At 40.4% G+C, this 23,685-nt stretch overlaps 2 protein-coding genes and 1 long non-coding RNA gene across 3 annotated transcripts; 1 reads left to right on the forward strand and 2 right to left on the reverse strand.

The window, feature by feature from the left end:
- The first annotated feature begins 8,694 nt into the window (after positions 1-8,694).
- Positions 8,695-10,064, forward strand: LOC148190120 (uncharacterized). Its single transcript, XR_015777612.1, has 2 exons — positions 8,695-9,203; positions 9,926-10,064. It is a non-coding gene; the product is annotated as an uncharacterized LOC148190120 (long non-coding RNA).
- A 2,813-nt stretch (positions 10,065-12,877) lies between these two features.
- On the reverse strand, positions 12,878-15,312 carry LOC121951228 (P2Y purinoceptor 1-like). The gene has a single exon (XM_042497486.2). It carries the CDS (start codon positions 15,022-15,024, stop codon positions 14,005-14,007), a length of 1,020 nt encoding a protein of 339 aa, XP_042353420.2. The 5' UTR covers positions 15,025-15,312; the 3' UTR covers positions 12,878-14,004.
- A 6,528-nt stretch (positions 15,313-21,840) lies between these two features.
- Positions 21,841-23,684, reverse strand: LOC148190121 (CCN family member 3-like; the record flags this gene model as incomplete). The annotated part of the gene is made up of 2 exons (XM_088072258.1): positions 21,841-22,721; positions 23,229-23,684. Coding segments are annotated over 2 exons (744 nt in total), but the record flags the coding sequence as incomplete, so codon positions are not given.
- Between the last annotated feature and the right edge of the window lies 1 nt (position 23,685).

The following is a 23,685-nucleotide window of genomic DNA, read 5'->3' on the forward strand; positions in this document are numbered from 1 at the left end:
CGCCCATGTTTTCAATTGACGATGTCCAGCAGCATATCATACCGATGCTAAAGGTTGTTTACGGTATTAGATCTTATGCAAAAGCAGCAGTATTTGACGACTTTGGAATGAGAATGGGTTTTACTGTACAGACTGCAGGCCATTTTGCTTGAAGTGTAAAGAAAACTCACACATTGGTTCATTAGGTGCAGACATCAGCCAGGTACGCTTTCCAGCGACAGCCAATCCGATTACACCAGGCACTGCCTGAAAAGCCTGTAATAGCCACATAATAGCCTCACAAACCCACACTCCAAAGCGCTGTTGGGCCCCACTAGGCTCAGGTCATTTGCAGTACTCTAATTGGCTGGCCTGTAATTTCCTCCATGATAGGCATCTGTTACGGCCAACATGCTCTGCTTTCTTTAATGGAGGAAAGCTCATTGAACCAGTCTTGTGTTTTGTTACAAGACTGTTGTGATGTACGTAGGGTGATTTAAAGGTCCAGTGCGTAGGATTTTAGAGAATATATTGAAAAATGGAATTTGATGTAATAAGTATGTTGTCTTTCGTGTGTATGTGAAATTAGAAATGTCTTGTTTTTGTGATTCTACCCGCAGCGTGTGAATGCCATTAAGTCTGCAATGCTGTTTTGCTCCGTCCTCCACTTGGCTCTATATCCCACCAGGAACGTCCATGAGCATTTCAGAAGCAGAGCGTCCTGCTGGCTGATACTGCAGACAGATGAGATTGTGCTTATTTTATTATTTTTCCTTGATTTTGTGGTCATTTTTACTTGATTTTTGTGATTCTTACCATGGCTGAGTAGGCTACATATATAAATACATTCCTTTTCTGTCTATTTAAATTGTGTTTATTGCTGTTTTTACCCACTTTGTTGTGCTGCAGCCTGCAGTCTAGTCAGGAACCAAGTATATCAAAGAAGTTTGGCCGTGTTTCAGTCTGTAGACATGTTCATTTTGATCATTATCAGTATAAATAAAATCCAGATATACATGGAATAGACTTATGATTTGTGGCTGTTTTAGTTAAAAATATATCCATCTAATAATTGTACAGATGAATAATCAATAATTCCATTATGGATGAAATAGATATGCAGAAGATTTTAACTGTTTTTGTTACAAATACAGTGCTGCCATTATGATCCCCTTTCTGTCTATTTCATGTCCAGTGGCTGTTAGCAGGAGCATTAATTCTCCTGCTGGACAGAATACAGAAGGCTGTTGGAAGGAGATGAAGCAGATACTGTTAATGTAACGTTAGTTAAGCAAAACATGATTCCCAGTCTGTGTCTTATTTTGAAATTTGACCGGATGCACCAGTGGTTGATTTGCTGCCAAGTGCGCTGCAAAATTGCAAAGCCACTGATTTGTAATACAAAACTGCTTTATTCAGTGTTTTCACTGAATCAATTCAAGTTTTAACCACCTGGGGCCTCATGTACAAAGACTTGCGTGGATTTCCTACTGAAAGATGGCGTACGCTCAAATCCAGAAAACGTCGTACGCACAAAAAAATCCTGATGCATGAATCTGGGCGCACGCACGAATCCAAGCACATTCCCTTTGTACATCCCAATCAGCGTGGAATTGAGCGCACATGTTGGAGTACCCGACCACTCCCTGTCCACGCCCCCATTTAAATACGCAAATCATATTTAAATAAGCCCTGCACCTGAGATTCCCCTCTCTGCACGATCAGAAAATAAGAAACAAAAGATGAGTAAGACGGGATTTTAAGCTTCCATTCATTAAGTTTATACACTTACACGGATCACACACTATTGTTGCAAATTAGTGCAGAAGTGCGCCGGGGAGAAGGTGAGGCAGATAAGTCTTTACGCACGGGGTTATTAACATGAGTACGTTGCGCACAGTGACAAATAGGGGCTTGTTAGAAAGATCTGAAACTGTAGTTTAACCAGCAAAACACAGCAAGTCACTAACTCTAACCGCTGTAATGATGCGGTGAAGACGGGATATGATTTGGGGGCGCACATGCTCAATGCGCATCACAGGGACTAATATTAGGACAATTACACGACAAATTTATTTACCAAGAAGCCACCCATCGCGCACAGTGCCAGCTTGTAGTCTGTTCCCAACCATGCTGTTACTCAGAATGCGTGAATCGTGCGTTGAACCAGGCCACCTCGCCACAATGTTGGTTAACTGCATTTGCGCATCACATATGATCTGTACATTGATGGAATGAAAGTGTTTCCTGTTCACGTATACAAATTCATCATGTGACGGCGCTTTTATAGCAATGTGTGTGCAATCGATAGCTCCGATTACATTAGGAAAACCGGCTCTCGCTGCAAATTGCGCTTTAATGTTGACCTGTTCAGCTGCATGGTATGGGAATTTGATATATCTGGCTGACATGCGGATAATTCCGTCCCATACGGCTGGCATGGCTCGGCTGAGGGTCGACTGGCACAGTCCCGATCGGTCGGCCAGCTCCCTCTGGAATGCCCCGGTTGCCAGGAACCCCAGTGTGGTCAGCACCTGTATGGGCACAGGCAGCGCATGGCTCCTGGCTGTGTTGCGCTCCAAGGCCGGCCGCAGTTCTGCGCACAGTTCCACGAGGATTGCCCTCGGGAACCTAAAGCGGCTGATGAGCCAGTCGTCATCGTGTGCCAGTACATCGTCTCTGTCTCGAAACACACGCTCTCTTCTAATTGCACCATTTGCAATGTCCTCTAATGCTGCTAAAGCTGCCATTGTTTTCAGCGGTACTTTTTGCACCACTTTGCGCACGCTTTTATATCCACTCATGTAATTGGAGACACGTATGTTTGTGTGTGTGTGTGTTAATTGTTCACTGGTGTTAATTGTTCATGTGTCTCTGATGTGCACATCATTAAGTCATCATTCAGAGGACGGATTGGTTACACGTGTTTATTTTATGTTTCCCAGGATCACCTCTGAGTGTGGCCAAAGTATCAACGGCTGTAGAAACGTGCGTACGCCAGCTATGAAGTTGGTGTGAGGCACCGCACATTTCCACGGTCATTTCACTCTTGATACATCTGAACTTTGCCGTGAGAAAGAGCGTACGCCACGTTTTTGTGCGTACGCACCCTTTGTACATGAGGCCCCTGGTTCATTGGTTTTAGCGAGAAAGACACCTCTGCAGATAACATAGGTGTAAAAGGTCAAAGCGAACAGTGCATCATCACAGGGTATATTTTTTCAATATATGGGTGAAAATAACTTTTTGGATAATGCCTATCTGCGAAACCACAAAATCACATGTTCAAATATTCACATGGGTGTGACAACACATAATTTTGGGAGGCAATCATTGAATCATTGAATAGGAAGTTGACCTTGTCATGCATGAGGTGAGGAAATTTCAGTGTCAGTTTCAGTTCATCTCTAGTTTTCGTCATCAGGTCAAAAAGTTGTCATAGCTATTGTATTACACAAACTTTTGATGTCAACATGATTATGATATGAAAATGTGTTTATATCATGTGTGTATTTTTATTTTATTTTTATTTTATTTTATTTTATAGAGGCAGTGGTAAAGCAGCAACTTCTGGAGTCTGGTGTTTTGGATATAACAGCTTCAAATCCCTGGCGATAAAAGCTGTCTTATGGCAAGCAAGATAAAGGGGTGAAAATATTCTAAATATAACATGTTTAAACTGATTGATTTTTTTTTGGCTTAAAACTAATCAGTTAATGCAGAATTTGCTCAGTGCCATTGGATATATGCATGTGACGCAGTGGTTTTCTACCCAGAAGTTATTGTAAATCAACATTGCAATTCAGTCTTTTAAACTCCCATGATTTACATCATCACATTGGATTTTGAATAATTGTTCATAAGCACACTCATAAGAAAGAAATATAGAAGTTCATATTGTTATCAGTTAACATAAAACATGAACCTAAAATTTAATTTAAGGTAATGTTGAATATTTCTCACAGAACAATGAGTCCTTTTTTAAAGAAATTTGTAGATGGATAATTGCCTTTTTATTTTGAATGTGATGGGTTTCCATTGGTATTAGGAAACTGTGGAAGGACAGGCTCAGTTTGTAGCGCCATAGTTGACAGATTTGGGTAGGTATGTTGTCAGATTATTGACTGGCTGGTAGGTTTAGGCATGACTTTGGACTTTGGAGTGGTCAAAGTAACACCGATAATCTGTTATGATTTTATTGGTTGGCATTTTTTATTTCCCTTCTGTGGTCGACATTCATGACACAACAATCAAGGTTAAGGTCAAAGTTACATAGTGGACTTTGGATTTTGGTATGCAATGACATGAGATGAATCATACATTGTTTCCTTTATCTTAAAATCAGGATGTGTGATTAAATATAACAGGGCAGTAAAAACTTTTTGTTTCATATTATGACAATGCTGCAAAGGTGGCCTTTCAGTTTCATTTCATGTAACTCATAACATCTTTTTGTAAACATTGTCTCAGACATTTCTGAAATACTTCTCATGGTTGGGATGTGAGAAGGCAGTGATCCATGGTTGCTTACTGCTCATACTTGTGAAAAATAAACTAACTAAAGAAGGCGAAAACATGAGTAAACAACTACTGTTGATGTGTACGTTTTAGTTCTGCATTTACATTTTTCCACGGCTCAGTTCCACCGCAGTTATTTTATCAGCAAATGGAGTTTTACACCAAAGTTAAACTAGGACCCCAAAAATCTGCTGTTTATTCTTCATGGTTAGTTTAGAAAATGTCCTACAAATCTATTTGCAGATTGAATTCAAAGCCAAAGATACACACTGAATTGTTGCCTGTATGGTTGTGTATAGTCCACACACTGTTCATGAATGAATATATATGTATGTTACAGTTGCCATGGATGAAGTCATGCAGGCTGGTACAAACTCAGATGAGTGTGAATCCAGGGAGGTCAGTACGCAGATGGATTCTCTCACAGACCTCCGCAACCAAATCCTACAGCTGCTCCGCACCACCCTGAGTGACCACTCCTTTATGATTCAAGGTACAAGGTAGATTTATTGTCATTTTTCTTTAACGTGGTTTAAGAAGAAATAAAAGTGAAGTCTATCTTAAGTCCTGCTGCTACACATTTTGGCGTTGAAGGAGGAGGTGAGGAGTCTCACAGCCTGGGGAAAGAAGCTGCTCTGTAGTCTGGTGGTTCTCCAGCAGATACTTGTGTATCTTTTTCTGGAAGGCAGCAGGGTGAACAGACTGGGCTGGGGTGGCTGCTGTCTTTCAGTATCTTTTGAGCCTCACCTCACTTCACCGAGGTCACTGATGCTCTGTAGATGGAAACCAGTGATGTTCTAGGCAGTTTTAATCACCCGCTGTAGAGCCTTCCTGTCCTGGGCCGTGCACGAACCATGCCAGTTTGTGATGTTTCCAGTCAGTGTGCTTTCTATTGCTCCTCTGTAGAAGTTAACCAGGATCTTGCTCTTGAATTTAGGATTCCTAAGTTTCCGTAGGAAGGAAAGTATTTTCTGTGCTCTTTTAACCTGGGTCGTGATGTGCGATGACCAAGACAGGTTCTCAGGTTGGATACCGTTATGCAGTGTTTCGTCACACAGTGGAGCAGAATGATGCCACCGTCATTTGGTTGTGTGTAAAAGTGCAGGGGTGGTATAAAGAGGGGACTTCTTTGTAACCCTGTAGCACCATCTCTGTGTAAAAGCGGCTAAAGGCCAATCAGGGTTAGGTGATGTAAGGCATCAATCAGAGTTTAACAATGTAAGAATCACCATCAGGACAGTGGCCGGGTTGTTTGCTAATATGTTGCCAGGGAGACAGCACTGTTATTAAATTCTATTAGAAAAACATGCGCCACACAGTCCTGATGAAGCACATTAGCTCAATGATCTTTTATTGATTTAGAGATGAGGACATTTTTGTCTGACTTGAGTTTTTAACGTTGCTGATTTAAACATATATTTAATATTATATTTCCTCACGTTTGTTATTTTATTTGCAAAAAAGGGCATTACTTTAGGAACCCTATAAAACCTTTGCAATCTGGCTTGATTTCTTTAAAAAGCATGCAAAGGAGGCAATAATATGAGCAATAGGAAATTACCCCAAATTTACAAGAAAAAGTAGTAATTTTGGAAAGAATTACAAGATGATGACCCAAAAAGTATTGTGACGAGCAGTGACTTTAAACAGGAACGAAGACAGACAACTTCTCTCATCTGCGAGGGCTTTTATTTAGAAAAGGCTCACAAGCAGGAAATCTTCAACCACATCCCACAGGCCGGGGACCTGAAGCCATGGCGGCCAAAACCCGCCCCACTCACGGTTTCCCCACACATATAACTAATAATGAACAAGACAGGCAGAACGGAACAAAACTAGTAAATTACATTAACAACATAGAACAGATTAACTCAAATAAGCCCATAACATAACCCCAGAACAATAACCCAGCATGCCTTGCGGCATGCAGAATAGAGCAGCATAACAGCGACCCCAGGATCGCTACAGTATCAAAAAAAGAAAACAAAACAAGGAAGTGAACTGAGAAAAAAAAAAAGATTTACACATACGCACCATATTTATACATATATAAGCTAAAACTACAACTCTTCTAATGTCCACTTGAGGCTGGCTCCAAAAGTCAGTCCCCATAGACCTCCATGTTAAAATTGCCGGCTTTACAACAGAAATAAAGGTGTTTACAGCCTGGTACAAATACAGTTTTGGTCTCTTAAGCTTTTTTCAGCATCCATTAAAACTGAACGGGCTGAATTTTTCTATAACTCACTTCACATTTTATTACGGCTTAAAGTTACATATAATTGAAGGTGTGACAGGCTGTCTGTGAGGCGTCATCACATCCTGTGAGTCAGAGCCACCCTCATGTCCAAACATGGCCACTTCTGGCTTCATAAAAACAAGATTTCGATGGCTAAAATGTCCCCCTTGGGAGTCCACACATTAAAAGGTGGCGTCACAGTGGCTGTGTCAAATATTTCTTACAGTCTGTGGGGAAAACACAACAAAATTACCCCTTCTCAAGTAGGAAATTTGCTCATTTGAACACACTGTCAGGCTGAGTGAATAATGTAAAATTAAACAGTAGTTCAGTCTAAAATTAAGAAGATTTGAAGTTCCTAAAGACTACAGAGAATATGAAGCGAATGAGGTTGAGCTTCCAAAGCTGTCTCCTTGTTCTTTGCAGACGGCTAACGCTGCACGGTCTCGGGCTTCAGCTGATCCTGGCGCAGCCAATCCTAAGTGCTTTTGCACATTCATCACACTCCTCTGTGTTTTTGTTACCAAACTGCGTTTACAGAATTGGAGAATAAGTGGGAGAGAAAATTGGGGAGATGGTAATATTTATCTGTAGAGACAACACAAGTTTGTGTTGGGATCTGGCTCAGACACCACAGAGACACAGATGGGATGAGCTCTTTCTTTTCACTGTTGAACAAGTCTGGACTATTCAGTGTCTCTGATTCACCGTGAGGGAGTGAGAAGTGTGTCTAAGACCTCCGTAGTGTGAAACCACAGGAAATGATTTCTACACTGTGAAGGAAAAATGATGCTTTGCACCGCTGATATTTTACTGAAGTTCCTTTATTTTTGCTGTCATTACACCACACTTTGCAGACTGGTACTGTTTACACAATAGTTTGGTGGGAAAAAAGAGGTTGTGCATATCTTATTTGTGCAGAAGTAGTTTGTGAATTATCTTTCGGCCTTTTAGTCCAACCCGAAACCACTTGTGACTTTTGTGTATACTTCAATGGGCCAGAGGAATGTTGGACTAGGAAAATATATCCTTATTGTGTTCCTGTCTACAACCCTGGTCTGATTTGCAGGCCAGGTCAGGCCAGAGCCAGACTCATTATTCTTGAGGCAGGAACTCAGATAAAGGTTGCTGGGGCAGAGGACATCACAGATCGAATAAATTATTTAGTGAAATCCTTCCAGGGCACAGACCAACCAGCTGCGTGCCTTTGGCCCTCACATTCTGCTTCATTAAAACTGGAAGAAGGCAGGGGTTACTTCAACATGATCCTGAGTGACATCAGACCTGTTCCGGTAATGACTGAAACATTCCCCAGGTGCACGCCTAAACTTTTACTTTCATTCTTGCTAAATGACAGCTCCAGAGAAATAAGGCAGCTGAACTCAGGAGAAACAGCTGCACTCTTGCCTTTGATGTTGAGTAAGGCCCATTTCCAAGCACACATTTTATCTAAACTGGATAAAGTTATTCACCAACAACTGCATTACTTTCTACGAGAGAATGAAATATCCAAAACTTTTCAGTTTGGTTTTAGGGAGCCACATAGCACTGAATCAGCTCTTTTTAAAATTAACAGTCAGTGTGTTTACGTGATGTTAGAAAAAGTGGAATTGTTGTGTTAGTCCATCTAAAACTGAACTTGTAAAACACATGTCAACATGTTAGTCCGACTGAAATTGGACAAGGTTGAACAAAGTCGGACATACCGAATGGGTGTGGGGGTCGATTTACTTTTTCATATATACGTGTCCTGAACAGGCCTATGCGTTTCTGCGCACGCTTCATTGGCGCCATGTAGGCCTCTGACCTGGAAGTCGAATGGTATAAATTTGTAAAAGAAAGCTGAGAAAACCAAAAGAAGAAAAGGGGAAGAAAACAAAATAAGACGAAGGTGCAAAGTACAGTGTAGAGTATGAATGAAAAGTTGTCCATGTTTTCACTGTTCAACATGTAACCTGTTTGCCAACTGTGTAAATTTCTTGGACCATCTTCCTGTTGACCTATTTCGTCACATATCAAACAAGTGTGGCAGTATAGAGACCTGTGGGTGAGCCTGCCTAACTAGCAACACCACAGCCAACCACCAGAGGCGCACCCTCCTATAAAATGGGCCGATCCCTCCCTGCCGGCTCTCTCTCTCTCGCTGCTCCTGACAGTGACGTCACTTCCGGGTCGGACCTTTGTGCTTGGACAGGTAACGCGGTTTGTCTGCTCACCTGCTGCTTTCGGCTCATGTGGCCGGGAGCTAATGTTTGTGTGTCATGCAGAGCGGCTGACTTGGGGCTTCCAGAGACTCCTGTGTGTGTGTGTCACCTGGATGGCCTGCTGCGGTGAGTTCCTCTCCCTCTCTGTAAACTGCTGCTCATGCCCGCGGCTAACAATTGCATCATTGTAGGTGAACGCCAGTAGCTGCGCGATTCTCTCCCTCTTCCTCTGCTGCGTCATACCCAGCCGACCCTGCTAACCGGTATGTAGCCTCCCGCATTCCTAATTGTTATTAGCACGTGTGAATGTGTAGAGGATGATTTGTCGGGTCCTCAGATCCCAGCCGCCCAAGAGTGTGTGAGCGTCAGCTGCCCAACAGTGCGCGAGTGACGTCGGCATCAGCTGATCGGGTGCGGGGGTTTAAAGCGACACATCGCCACAGCTACAGGAGGCCGCTGCTGCTTTTCCTGCTTTGTTTTACCGCTGCTGCTTTTCTTGCTGTTTTGTCTCACTGCTGCTTGTCTTACCGCTGCTTTGCTTGCAGCTTTGCTTTGTTTTGTTTTATCGCTGCTGCTTTGTCCTTGTTTTAGGTGCTGCTTTTGGTGCTATGCTTTCTGTTTTTGCGTTTCCTGTTTTTCTTTGCTTCTGCGCCAAGTTTTTAATCACCATTTATTCACCAATTTTAATGTAGTGATTGAATAGTGGGGTTAGATCCTTCCCCACATTTGTTTATTTCTTTTGTTTTTGTTCTCATTAATTACTTATTTAGTTTCTCTGCCTGTTTGCCTAGTTTGTTATCTAATTTCTTTGGTTTTGATATTTTGGTTGGGCAGAGGGTTATTCTTTCAGTATTTGTCTTTATTTCTTTCATTTGTGGTTGGTAGTTTGTATTTGTTATTTTCTGATTTGTATATAAGTTTTGGATATTTCTGTTCGTTGAATTTTGTTGCGACCCCACTAATTTTCTTTTGTTCTCCTCTTTAGTTGCTGAGGTCCGGTGGTGGTGGTGACTTGGTGCCCCCCCTCTCGTGTGCCGTTCCCCTGGGTTCTGGGTTTCCTCACCAAGTGTGTGCTGTGTGTGACTGTCACGTGTGTTTGGGTGTTTATATTTTTGGTTGGGGATTCTCCACATCAGTCAGTAGCCCACGCACCCCGGTAAGCCTCAGCTTTAATTTAGTTCCCCCTGTTGGTTTGTCCCTGTGTGAATGGTATTTTTAGTGTTTTAAATCGATTGTTAAAATAAAGAATAGTTGTTTGAACGGAACCGTGTCTACTCTGTCTTGGGTAAAACGAACTGCGTGCCTTAAAGGTGAAATTGGTTTAAAACTAATTCCTGGGGCGAAACTCCCCAGGTGGCGTTGTTGGCAATAATATAGTTGAAGTGTACAATCTGACCAAAAACTCTTATATTCTCACACCTGTCTCTCGCCACACAAGTAAGCAAGCGGCAAAGTATTTTTTAAAAGCTATGGAGAAATGTCCAAAAAGCTGTATTGATAATTATATGTTTAAAATTATTTTACAGAATTGTTATCATTAGCACTTCTTTCAGGTCATTTTAAACTTTTATTTCTGATAATTTTCTTGTACTTTTCACAGTTGTTTTTTTTTTTTTTTTGGTCATTTCTTCTTAAGTTTCTTATTGCCCAAGCTAATTTCCTCAGGTGTCAAATAGTTAAAAAGCTCAAATTCATATTTATTTATCTAAAATGATTTTACAGAGTAATTATAATTTTCAAGCAGTTTTGTCAGTTTTTTTTCCCTGTTTATTTTTTAACCTTACCATTTGATCAATTTGTTTATTTTTGTTTTTTATTGCTTTTTTAAAATTATTTATTTATTATTAATTTTTAGTTGCACATCAGCCTCTTCCCATGTTTTTTTTAAAGAAATCAAGCCAATTTTCAGGTATCAAAGGGTTAAAGTAGTGGTATTTTTTGGTACCTACATGAAATTGCAATGTAAGTCAATGGCTGTATTCTGAAATGTTACCAAATGAAATCTAAGTAATGGCACAATGCAGTTCCTATTGCTACTGCTGCTAAAAAAATACCCTTTACTTTCTGACCCAGAATTAACCCACTTTCACATTTCTCTGACAGATTGTAACCAGGGCTTAAGACTGTTCACGAGGACAGGCGCAGGCAGCAGCTTCAGCGTCCTGAAATTCTCTCAGTAGTCTGTGAATTAGCACAGGGCAGATACATATCTGCTACATAGCTGAGCAACCACAAGATTCAACATGCATCTTCAGTCAACATTTACTCCTTAAATAAAAAAACCCCACCCGATCACATTTTGATAGCAAATGTATTTTACGCTTATCAGACAGTCTGCTCATCAGAAAGTTTCCCCGATGCTACGTGCAGCACCTACGTTTAGAAATTAGTCATCACATGCAATATTATCACAGTCAGAAAAAGGCAGTGTGGGACAGAAATAATTTGTCATCTGTATTAAACTGTTGTGTTTACGACCACAGGGGAAAGCTGTGCAATAATATACAGGCAGAGGTGTAGTTTTCCTACAGAGTAAACAGGAGGGTTTGGGGTTCCTCCACCAAAAATGTAATACTTAACTTTTGAAATTTGGATGACTCATGCACCAATTTGAGCATTTTCTGCATACATTTTATGGTGTAACAATAAATTGATTTTGTTTGCTACTTTCATATTTTTATTGGAGGAGACAAATGCGAGTGTTCTAAATATTGAGTGTTGACATGTGCCTGAATCTTACCTGTAACACAGGGGTCATTTCTAATAATTTTACATCATGTTCTCTATGTTGGAAAGGCCACAGAATGTCTCTGGTCCTTCTCATCAGACCTTTGAAGAATATTAAAATGTATTACAGCACAAAGTGACATTGACATATGGTAAATGCACAAGTTAAAATAAATGATCTTTTTAGGCGATATATCACGCCTTTATTTCTAATGTCTCAGCTGCTCATTCTGCATCTCTGAGACTTTAAACTTGATGCAGCAGATTTAAACATTATAATCTAAGACTATATTCAGGTCTGACTCTGTCCCATGATGAATGAGGCGTATAAATCACTTTAGTTTTTAGACAAATCAAAGTAAAATTAATTTTATGGATTGAATGGTATCTGTGGTAAATATTACCAGACTAATCTATCAACTGCAATATAACATCAGTGTTATAACAGACTTCAGCAAAGCAGAACTAACTAGCCTATATGAACAGAAGTGTAAAGGTATGTATGATTTGAAGGAATTATATAGCAATTACTGTTAATTTACACCATCCTGATTAAAATATACAGTGACCTGTTCATGTGTTTTGTAGTTTTAAAGAAACTTATTTTAGAGCCACTATGAACAAATTGACCAGCAAACACCACAGACACATTCAGTAGTTCAGTGAGAGCCACAAACACACGAATATGGTCAAACTAAAATATACCGTCTCAGATTTTCTGCGTCACTGATAAACTGCAGGCTCCCGTGGGGAAAAATAAAGCTTTGCAAAGCTTTGTTAGGAGGCATTTATGTAACATTACGGCTCAACGAGTTGTATAAAATGTGTTATTAACGTTCTCGGTTCATATGCTGACACTGATTATAGGTAGATTGATGCTTCTCAAGGAGCTGTGAAAGATGCTTTTCAGCTGATTTCAAGCTGAAACTCAGAACATAACCTGCTCCTGACCAGATTAAGTTTGACACACAAGTTACCATGGTGATCCACTCAGGTTAGAAGAGAGCCACCTTCGTAGTACAGGAAACCCTGGCTTTAGACTCAGCAGACCTCGCTAAGGCACTAATCTCACTTTGTAGTATACCCCAGGAGATTAAAAAACAAACAAACAAAGAAGATGAAAAAAAAACTAAATTATTTTTTAAATAATTTTAGAAATCATACTAATTTATTGCAATTTGATATTTCTTTCTAAGTTGCTCATTTGCTTTTTCCCCATGGTTTTGAAAGAAATCAAACCAAAACCAAAAGTTTAAATACCAGTCAAAGGCATATGCATGCAGCATAAGTAAAGTGATGTCCATCCAAGTTTCAAAGGGTTTAAAGCTCTCATCAGTAAAAGGGTGAATGAATTGGTTGGTACTTGTCATTTTCCGTGAGTGTTTTAAAATTTCTATATGATTACTGTTTATCTTTTATGTTTTTTATTGTGGTTTCTTATGCTGCTGTCTTGGTCTCCCTCAAAAAAGAGATAGTTGATCTCAACAGGACTTCTCTGGTTAAACATGTGTCAAATTAAAAGTAAATAAAAATGAACTTAAAAAACCCCACATCTGACAGGCGGCATTGTGCATAATGAGTAGCCTACTTTAATTTGTGATATGTTCATAATACTTTTGTATTTTTATTTAAGTTAACATTTGAACATACAATACTTTCACTTGTAATTAATACATTTATACAGTGTGACATTTGTTCTTTTACTTAACATCTTCTCCACATTTACAGCACTGACATAACTGTTGCAGCTCCTTATTAAGTATATAAAATATAAATATATCCATCTATATATTCTCTTAACAAACTTGCAATATAAGGCTGTGCCTCTGTTCTGAAGCCTTTAACCGAGTTTCAGTTTCACATAAAGCCTGGAAAACACAAACCACTGCCAAGGCTGTCAAAAGCTTCATCTGTAACAGTGCAAAGGTGGTTCAGCATATCGCACACTATAAACAAGTCCCTGGCATAGCTCAGGCACAATACATGGATATGACTGTTCCTTTCCACCTGCACTGTGCAGCCACTGGACACCAACACAGTTAGACACAAGTGCAAAAAAAAATATCAACAGCACCTTGGTACAATACTGGTACAATAAATAAGTGCACAGAATGAGATGCTAACATGTATTTCAGCTGCAAAAAGCGCGTTCTGTCTGTTGTTCAGTAGCTACAGAGAAAATCCTCCATCTGATTTCCTCTCTCATAATAAGTTTAATATCTCGCAAACCATCGCTCTTTATTGTACTTCGCTTCCGGAAATGTGGAAGTTCTGGGCGGGTGATAGGCATGGAAAGAGCCGCTCGGAAGGGTGACACAGGTGAACCGATGGTGTGTTTCATCCATTCAACAAGTCCGTGTTTACGCGCGTCTCTGGCGGCGAGTCCGCCTCCACGGATTTGCGGTAGATGACTGCGCCTCTGAGGCCGGCCAGAGACAGCCGGGCCCGCCTGTTGAGGTTGTGCAGCTTCATGAGGAAATCATCATTTCCAACAATATAAATCAGCGGGTTTATTGCGCTGTTTAGACACGCCAGACATCTGCCCACCTGGTGCGCAATGTAGATGTCGCGAAAACTGGGGTAGCAAATCCCATCTTCTTTTGAAATCCTGGTGCTCAGATTAAGATTTCGGAACACGTGGTAGGGGATGAAACAGATAGAGAACAGTATCACCAGAATCACGACCAGTTTCAAACACCGCTGCTTCAGTAAAGGGTTAATGTTTGCTTTTTTGGCAAGGACCACGACGACGTGTCCATAACACGCCAGGATGATCAGCAGCGGGATGGCGAACCCTGTGACGGTCCAGCCGATGCTGTAGGGCAGGTAGCGTCTGATCAGGTCTTTGGAGGTGGTGTCGAAACACGCATTTGAGTGCTCTGGATCATTCTTGTCGAAGAACATGTCGGGGAGGATCTGAAGAATGACGAGAAGCCACACCAGCGCGCTGATGGCCAGCGAGTGTCGGCTGGTAATTTTTCCCATTACTTTCATGGGGTGCACGATGCCCAGGTACCTGTAGATGCTGATGCACGTGAGGAAGCCGATGCTGCCGTACAGGTTCAGGTTGAAGGAGAAGCGGGTCACCTTGCAGAAAGGCTGCTCGAACGGCCAGACGCTATTGTGCGCGTAATAGTACACGAGGAAGGGCAGGGTGGACAGGTAGAGCAGGTCCGCCACCCCCAGGTTCAACATAAAGATGTTGATGCTCCCGATTTTGTTCCAGCTGTGGTACACACTCCTCAGCCCCCAGATGTTTGACAGCGTCCCGACAACAAACACAGTAACGAAGACGGGCGGCAGAAAGCTGTGCGTAAAGTTCAGGTTTATGCTCTCGCAGGTGATATTTCCAGACATGACTCGGGTTCCCGCTGGTTTTAATAGTTCCTTTAATTCAATATGAACTTCCCCTAAAAAGTAAAACAGCAGCCAGTGATCTCTTCTCGCTCACACCGAACACTACTCGTGCGTCGTGCAAAACAATCCTTATGTGAAAGCAACAAGATGCACGCCCACTTCCGAGTCTAGGGTGATAAGCACCAGGAGCCACGCCGACAGCCATGGTAATAGAAAACAAAAGCAAGAAATCAACATCACAGACACTTACAGAGAACAAATCAAATGATTTATTCCTGTGGAAAAATTGACATCACTCCTACCTGTCAGGGCAGAGGAGGCTCTGTCTGTAAATCAGCTAATCATTTTTGCTGTACCTGTATAAATTGGTAATTTAATTTATAGCAAAACATCATATTTTATTAACTCCATTCATGTTTTTTAATGCAAAAATTCTAATTTGTATATAATAACTAAAATTGTCAGATAAATGTAGTGCAATAAAAAGTGAATTATTGCCCTCTGAAATGTAGTAGAGTAAAAGTACAAAGGGACATGAAAAGAAAACACTCAAGTAAAATGCAAGTACCTCAAATTTGTACATAAGTAAAGTACTCTAGTAGTTACTTTCCACCACTGGATGAAATGGCCTATGGATTTTTTATTGGCAAAATATCCAAATGGCTTGCTTTGGATTTGGCCCTGTAGGCTGAAACACTCACACACTCCCTCTTGTCAAACACTGATCATGTACACATTAAAATCAAATGCAGACAACCAAATGGCATTTTACTGAGATCTTATACATAAAACCACAAATAAAGGCAGTCTGATTATTCATTTATTCATCGGTTTAGGGGTGTTCTCAATTAAACAATTATTGTATCACTGCAGCTTTTTAAATCAAATCTGATCTTTTTGAAAGTAACTGAAAATCCATCCTAACATTTTCAAATGAATACTGCATATACATACCCAAATAAAACAAAAAAATATATATAACAAGATATGTGAAATTGTATATTCTAAAAATATGCATATTTTATGTAATGATAATTTTTGCATAGAACTCTATTCATATCTCAAATTACTGTGCAGCTGAGCTCCTTTTCCTTTTCCTTCTCTCAATGCCGCCATCGGAAAATCATGCACGTCTGTCAACTGCATTGCCATTTGCAAGCTTAGCTTAGCCTCAGTAGTAAGTAAGCTTAGCCTTACACCTGTAATAGCCATGTGGTACTGTCACTACCTGGGGCTCGCGATTATGGAGCCTGGGTCTGTTGAATTGCACTACGCTAATCCTGTTGCCTCTCGTGAGCATTCCTGCGCCCTCGTTTCCTAGTTTTCCCGGATCCTGGCCGTAACCTTGACTGTGCCTGACCGTGGTGATAGCTGTGCTGATGCTGTGATCCTGCCTTTGGTTGTGCTCGTGCTGTAGCTGTACTGATACTGTGCCCCCCGCTCGCCCTGATCGTGGTCTTGGTCCTGGTTGCGACAATGCCGTGATCTTGCCTTTGGACACCTCCCTATCAATATATGCATGAGACTGTTATCATCACCCTCAATATCATCATAGAGTGCAATTAATAATTTCACACCTATCATTATTGTAATATGACATGCATCTGTTTCTATTATTGCAGTGCCTCTCTCCCCCTCTCTTCCCCTCCCCCCTCTCTCTTTCTCTTTCCTTTTTCCCACAATTGTATTTCATTTGTTATTTACAACATCTATTGCATGTCTGTCCGTCCTGGAAGAGGGATCCCTCATCATCCTCTGTCGCTCTTCCTGAGGTTTCTTCCTTTTGTTTTTCCCCGTTTCAGGGGTTCTTTTTTAGGAGTTTTTCCTTGGGTGATGTGAGGGTCTAAGGACAGAGGAATGTCGTACACTGTAAAGCCCTCTGAGAAAAACCATGTTTTGTGATAATGGGCTCTATAAATAAAATTGACTTGACTTGACTTTTATTAATTTTGTCCAATGGCACTGACATAATTCTTGAATATGGAGGCTCATGCGCACCTTCAAAGACTTTTGTGGACAGAAGTTTGGGAAGAGAGTTCCCACACACTGTCCGATTACATGCAAAAAACTCGGTCATCAGACCCTCATCAGGCTGAATGAATCTGATGAAGGTCTGTCGACAGCCATCAAAGCATGAAAACATGCGTTGTATTATTTCTGGGTGTCATTCTAGGCTATTGCATTTGAATTTGTCACTTTTACTATTTTCCACCTGATGACATCATATTCTACCATATTTGGCATATGGAGAAAACACATGCTATTTTGCTATGTTGCTGCTAATCATTGACATATCCCAGACTGTCATAATCAAAAAAATTCTATTGTGCATTTTTTTCATCTTAAAAACATAGTGGCATCATGACAATAACCTTGCATTTAACAGGTTAAAATTCTGAAAATAAATAAAATAAAATAAACTCAAGAAAGTATGAAATAATATTAATGCATAATAATATTTTAAAGCCTGATTTTGAAAAGCCCATTTTTTATGTGCAGAGCGGTATGAGTCTATTTGACACTGCACAAAAAATAATAATGTAAAAAAATCAATGTCGCTGCTAACTATTGACATATCCCAGGCTGTGATAATCAAAGACATTGTCTTTCCATGTAGTATATTAAAATAATTAATTTTGTGTGTGTGTGTGTGTGTGTGTGTGTGAATGTGTTTTTAAACCTAAAGTAATAGTGACATCATGACAAAACCTGGGTTAAAATTCTTAAAATTAATGGGTATTTTATAATTATGAATAGGACTGTTTTTTTTAAAAAAAAATAAGTCAATTAAAGTAAAAAATATTTTTAATGTGTAATATTTTTAAAGCTTGATTTTGAAAAGTGTATATTGTGCACAGAGTGATACAAGTGTGTGTAATATTAGTGTGTAATATTAGTGTCATTGTCAAGCAATGAGAATGGTTTTATTGTGGCTGCTTTATGTAATACAGTTACAGAGCAACAACAGCATTGTCTGTTTAAATACTGACTTTTTGGACTGTTTTATTTTTAAATTCAACACCATAAACGTCTTCAAAATGCTGTACCATAAGTTTTATCAACATCTGGAATGATGACTTTTTTGACTGTTTTTACCATATGACTTTTTTCATCATTTTAATAGTTGACTTTTTGGACAATTTCTTCAAATTTCTATATTATAAAGTTCTTCAAAATGCTATACTGTGACTTTTCAGATATTTGGAAGGATGAATTTTTCGCCCATTTTTTCCACATGCTATCATGCTAACATGTATGACATTTTGTGAACTACTGCAGTATGACTTTTTAAATACTGACTTTTTGGATTGTTCTCTTGAAATTCGACACCAAAAACTTCTTCAAAGTGTTATACTTTGACTTTTTTTGACAGTTAGAACAATGAATTCCTAACCCTAGCCCCGCCCCCTAACCCCACTAGAGTTAGTCATTTTTCAACCTTTTAAATGTTGACTTTTTGGACTGTTCCTTTGCAATTCTACACCAAAAGCTTCTTCAAAATGCTGTACCGCAAGTTTTATCGGCATCTGGAATGATAACTTTTTGACCGTTTCTACTGCATGCTATAGTATGGCATTTTTTGACATACTATAGTATGAGTTTTTTCAGCATTTTAAATGTTGACTTTTTGGACCATTCTTTTGATATTCTACACTATCATATTCTTTGCAGGTGCACTACATACAAATGTTCAATAAGGGCTTGTGCAAAGGACAGATGAATGTATGGTTGTGTATGTTTTATGCTTGTTTTTTCACAGAATTCAGACCTGAACCTTGGCCACTGCAATGGCCTTAGGCATGTGGGGTGCACACTCTATCTGACAAGCTAGAGGCTGTCCTGATCTTTCAACATTTTTAATGTTCCCTGTCTTTCACACTGTATACTATAATGTTCTTCAAAATGCTATACAATTACTTTTTTTGACATTTGGAACGACAAATCTTTCGAACATTTTTTTACATGCTATAGTATGGCATTTTGTGACATACCATAGTATGACCTTTTTCAACATATGGGTGGTAGACCATCCTGACAGACATTTGTACCTTCCAGACTGACCTACTCTGCATTTAACTCTGTTAAAAAATGTCAGTATTTCTTTTTTTGTTTAAATTAATTTTTCCAGATTTCAGAAGGCGCAGATCTACTCAGTTCATAAGTGTTGGAACTTAAACTAGCTTGATTAAATGTTTTCTTGACAGTGTCAAGAAAGGACTTTAAAAAATAGCAATTTTGACGGATAGTAAAGATTTAATATTTGTCTTGTTTTTAGTGGTACTTCCCATCACTACTTTGACTTGGCTCAGAGGCCATTCTGATGACATTTATACCTGACAGAATGACCTAAGCTATCTTTAAATGTTGACTTTTTGGACCGTTCTTTTGAAAAACCACACTATAAAATTCTTCAAAATGCTGTACCATAAGTTTTATCAACATCTGGAGCGATTACTTTTTTGACTGTTTTTACCACATAATATACTATAATCACCATTTCCTCCCGCCTTGACTACTGCAACTCACCCCTTTATGGTATCAGCTCCACCTCCATCAATAGACTCCAACTGGTCCAGAACCAGCTGCCCGTCTCATCACACTCACCAAATCTTGGCACCACATCACCCCAGTCTTAAAAAACTGTCTCCCATTATCTTCAAGATCCTGGTCCTCACCTTCAAAGACCTTCACCAACTGGCCCCACCTTACCTAACTGACCTCCTCTCCCCTTACCAACCCTCACGGCCTCTCAGATCCGCCTCTGCCGATCTCCTCTCCACTCATAAATCTGTCCTCCACACTTTTGGGGACAGAGCCTTCTCTAGGCTGCTCCCAGGCTTTGGAACTCCCTCCCCTAACAGATCCGTGACTCCGTGAGTCCCTCGCCGTCTTCCAGTCCCGCCTCAAAACTCATCTCTTCTCCTTTGCCTATTCCTACCCCCCCACCCACCCCTTTTTTTGTTTTTTTGTAAAGCGACCTTGAGTCCAATGTATTATTACTAATGTTCTTCAAAATTCTATTATATGACTTTTTTTTGACATTTGGAACAATTAATTTTTCGACCATTTTTCCACATGCTACAGTATGGCATTTTATGACATACTATAGTATGAGTTTTAAACATTTTAAATGTTGACTTTTTGGACCATTCTTTTGACATTCTACTGTAATATTTTTCTAGATGCTATACCATATTATTGATATTTGGAACAGTGACACACTTCCTTTTTCACACACAAACAAAAAACAAAATATGACTCATGCTAAATTTTTTTTAAAATAGATTCTTTTGGGCATTTTCCATTTTATTTATAGGGCAGCTAAACAGAGAGACAGGAAAGTAGGGGGAGAGAAGGGGATATGACATGCAGCAAAGCGCCCAAGCCAGACTTGAACCTGTGCCACTGCAATGGCCTTAGGCATGTGGTGCACACTCGACCTGATGAGCTAGAGGCCGTCCTGATCTCTCAACACTTTTAATGTTACCTTTCTTCCATATTGTATACATAAGGTTCTTCAAAATGCTATACTATGACTATTTTTTTTGTACATTTGGAACGATTAATTTGTCGGCCATTTTTTTCACATGCTATAGTATGGTGTTTTGCAACATACTATAAAAACAGCTGATAATCCTGGAAACAGGCTAAATTCCAAGAAACATCTTGAATCCTCGAAATATTCTAAAATCCTAGAAATGTCTTAAAATCCTGGAATTTTCCTAAAATCCAAGAAACATCCTAAAACCCTAGACACAGCCTAAAATCCTAGAAATGTCCTAAAATCCAAGAAACATCCTAAAACCCTAGACACAGCCTAAAATCCTAGAAATGTCCTAAAATCCATGAATGTCCTAAAATCCTTTGAACTGCCTAAAATCAGAAACATCCTAAATTCCTGGAAATGTCCTAAAATCCTAGAAACATCGTAAAATCCAACAAATGTCCTAAAATCCTAGAAATCGCAGACAAAAGATGACAATCGTGACAGAAATGTGGCGATATCTTTGGTCGTGGCGCTAAAACGGTCGTGTTGCACAGTGAAAGAGGTTCAGAGATGGCTGTTGTCACAGTCTTGCGATCAAAGACAGCATGGGATAACATTCTGACAGTGTGAAAAATTTGAGACGACCATCTCACTGTGTGACTGCTGTTACGACCTGCGTCTCCTCACCAGCCAACAGAAGTGCAGCACGAAATGACACACTGAACAGCTCAAGACTGCTAAATGTTAGTAGATGCAAATAAATATTTACTGTCGTCTCTCATTGCTAAATTGACACCAACCAAGTTGGCCTTTTTTCTCGAGCAACGACCGCATCCACATTCCCCTCCTCCTCATCTGACTTTTTCAACACACTATAGCGAGGGCTCAATTTGTTTATTTACATTTTACTCTTACAACTACAGCGGCATAGATAGACGACGCCCAGCGGCGATGCTTTGTTCATGCATACTGACGAAACAGGTGCTCTTTTTGATCCCTCCAGGTGGTCAGTCTCATGCTCTTCTTCAAGCTCACTGTCACTCTGAATTGACAGACATGTGATCCTCATATTTTGAAAACACTTCCTTTGTGTCATGCCTAAACCCATCTCTCTTCTTAAATCATTTCTAAGGCCCTCTGAGCAGAGGGTCATTTTGCCATCTTGATCAACTGTGATGAGGAGCCACAAAGGCAAAGGTTTTATATATATATATATATATATATGTGTGTGTGTGTGTGTGTGTATGTGTTGTTTACCAAACCAATTTGCAACTGGGATAGAGTGTGAGAAAAAATGGAATGTAAGACAGATTTTTATTAATTTTAGGGTAAAATTAGCAGGAAAGTGGCAGCAGACTGGTGTTGCTGCTTGAAATGTAACACTTTTGCAACCTTGTGTGGGAATAGCAGGAGCACAAAGAAAAAAACATTCACACACACGCACGTATGCACGCATGCACACACACACAAACACACATACACGCAGAAGAAGAAGGGCACCCAGCACCTACAGTTTCCACACTTGTTTTAACCTCGACCACCTATGTAATATAAATGTGTGTGTGTGTGTATAGGTGGGGGGATGCACAGTGTGCAATTATTGAAAATGTGTTTATTAATATGTTCTTCACAGAAAATGACCCAAGGCCAATGACTCTGGGGTTAAAAAAATAATTAATTGCATAATTTTTCTTTTAGTAAACTTTGAAAACGGGTCCCACAGACCCGAACACCACACAAGGGTTAAAAAACTGTGTATTTGCACATCAGGTTACTCTTTTCTGAACAGCTATTGTTGAATGTCAAGTTTCCCATCCCGATTGTAAATTTTCCTTAATTTTGAAAGTCAACCATCATGTGTACGCTTGGTCACTTTCCTCACAGACGGGTCCGGCCCATCTTTCTCAAAAGTGGATGTGCCTCACAGCCAGGGCAGGGCACTGCGGGCAGCTGCGGCTGGGGACTGGCGGCAGTTGGAGACGCTGCAGGAGCACGACTCGATCATCATCACCTGCTGCAGGGTTAGCATGCCTTGGGGGCACCGGAAAACCATCCGCACTGTCCTGGTGTGGGAGGGGCTGCAGCAGCGTCCCTCCGGACAGGTCAGGGCACAGAACCGAAAATGGTAGGCTCTGGTGCTCCAGCAGCCCTGATGTTCAAGCTGAATGGACAGAGGTGATATGTAGCTGCTCTCACACACCCCAAAACCCTGAAACAAACAGTGACAGGCAAAAGGATGTGGTTACTATTATTACATGTCCAGTGATGTGCAGTCATTTTTACAGCAGTGTTGCTCAACCTACGGCCTGCTGGCCATATCTGGCCCTCCATCCACTTCCTTTTTCACACACACAAACAAAAAACAAAATATGATTTATGCTGAGAATTATTTTTGTACTTTTAGTATACGTAAACTGCCAGAGGGCATAAAACAGAAATAGAAAAAAAATAGAGCATGTTTAGCAAAAAAAGTGCCAAGTGCCAAATGTGGATCCCCCACATCCAAGGACAGAGGTCCTAGTTAGGCCCCAAATGTCCTAAAATCCTAGAAATGTCCGAAAATCTTAGAAATGTCCTGAAATCTCAGAAACAGCCAAAAATCCTGGAAACATCCTAAATTCCAAGAAACAGCCAAAAATCCTTGAAATATTCCTAGAATCCAATCCTAGAAATGTCTTAAAACTAACAGGTTAAAGTGCGTTAATCAAGGACTGACCGGCTGCAGCCTCCGGAGCCCCGGCAGCAGAGTCTGGCACGGCCTGACCTGGCACAGTCTGGTCTCAGTCTGCAGGCGGCAGGCCCAGTTCTTGTTTGTGGTGCGTGTGGAGACACCTGGGCCGCAGCTGTGGGAGCAGGGGCTCCAGTCTGAGGCCCACTCAATACAGTTAGAGATCGAGCCAAACGATGGGCTGGGCAGCCCACCCCCGAAGTCCTGACGTGCTTGCTCTGCTGGAAAGAAACACCGAAGAGGAAAATATTTGCTGTGTGCATCCAGCTGAAAGTTGTTTGAAGTGGACAGCTTTGATGAGAGCTGGTGAGACAGAAACTTTAGCACACATGCAGTCTGAAATGTTGTAAACTGCTGCTCAAGTGAGGTCAGTGTGCTAAGAATAGCGCTCACAGATGTTTCACACAGATGTTTGATCTTCCTGACATGTCTTTGGTATTGAAAT

This window comes from Plectropomus leopardus, chromosome 2 (genome assembly GCF_026936395.1).
Source record: "Plectropomus leopardus strain MGB_pleo_1.0 chromosome 2, ASM2693639v1, whole genome shotgun sequence".
Classification (NCBI taxonomy): Eukaryota; Metazoa; Chordata; class Actinopteri; order Perciformes; family Serranidae; genus Plectropomus; species Plectropomus leopardus.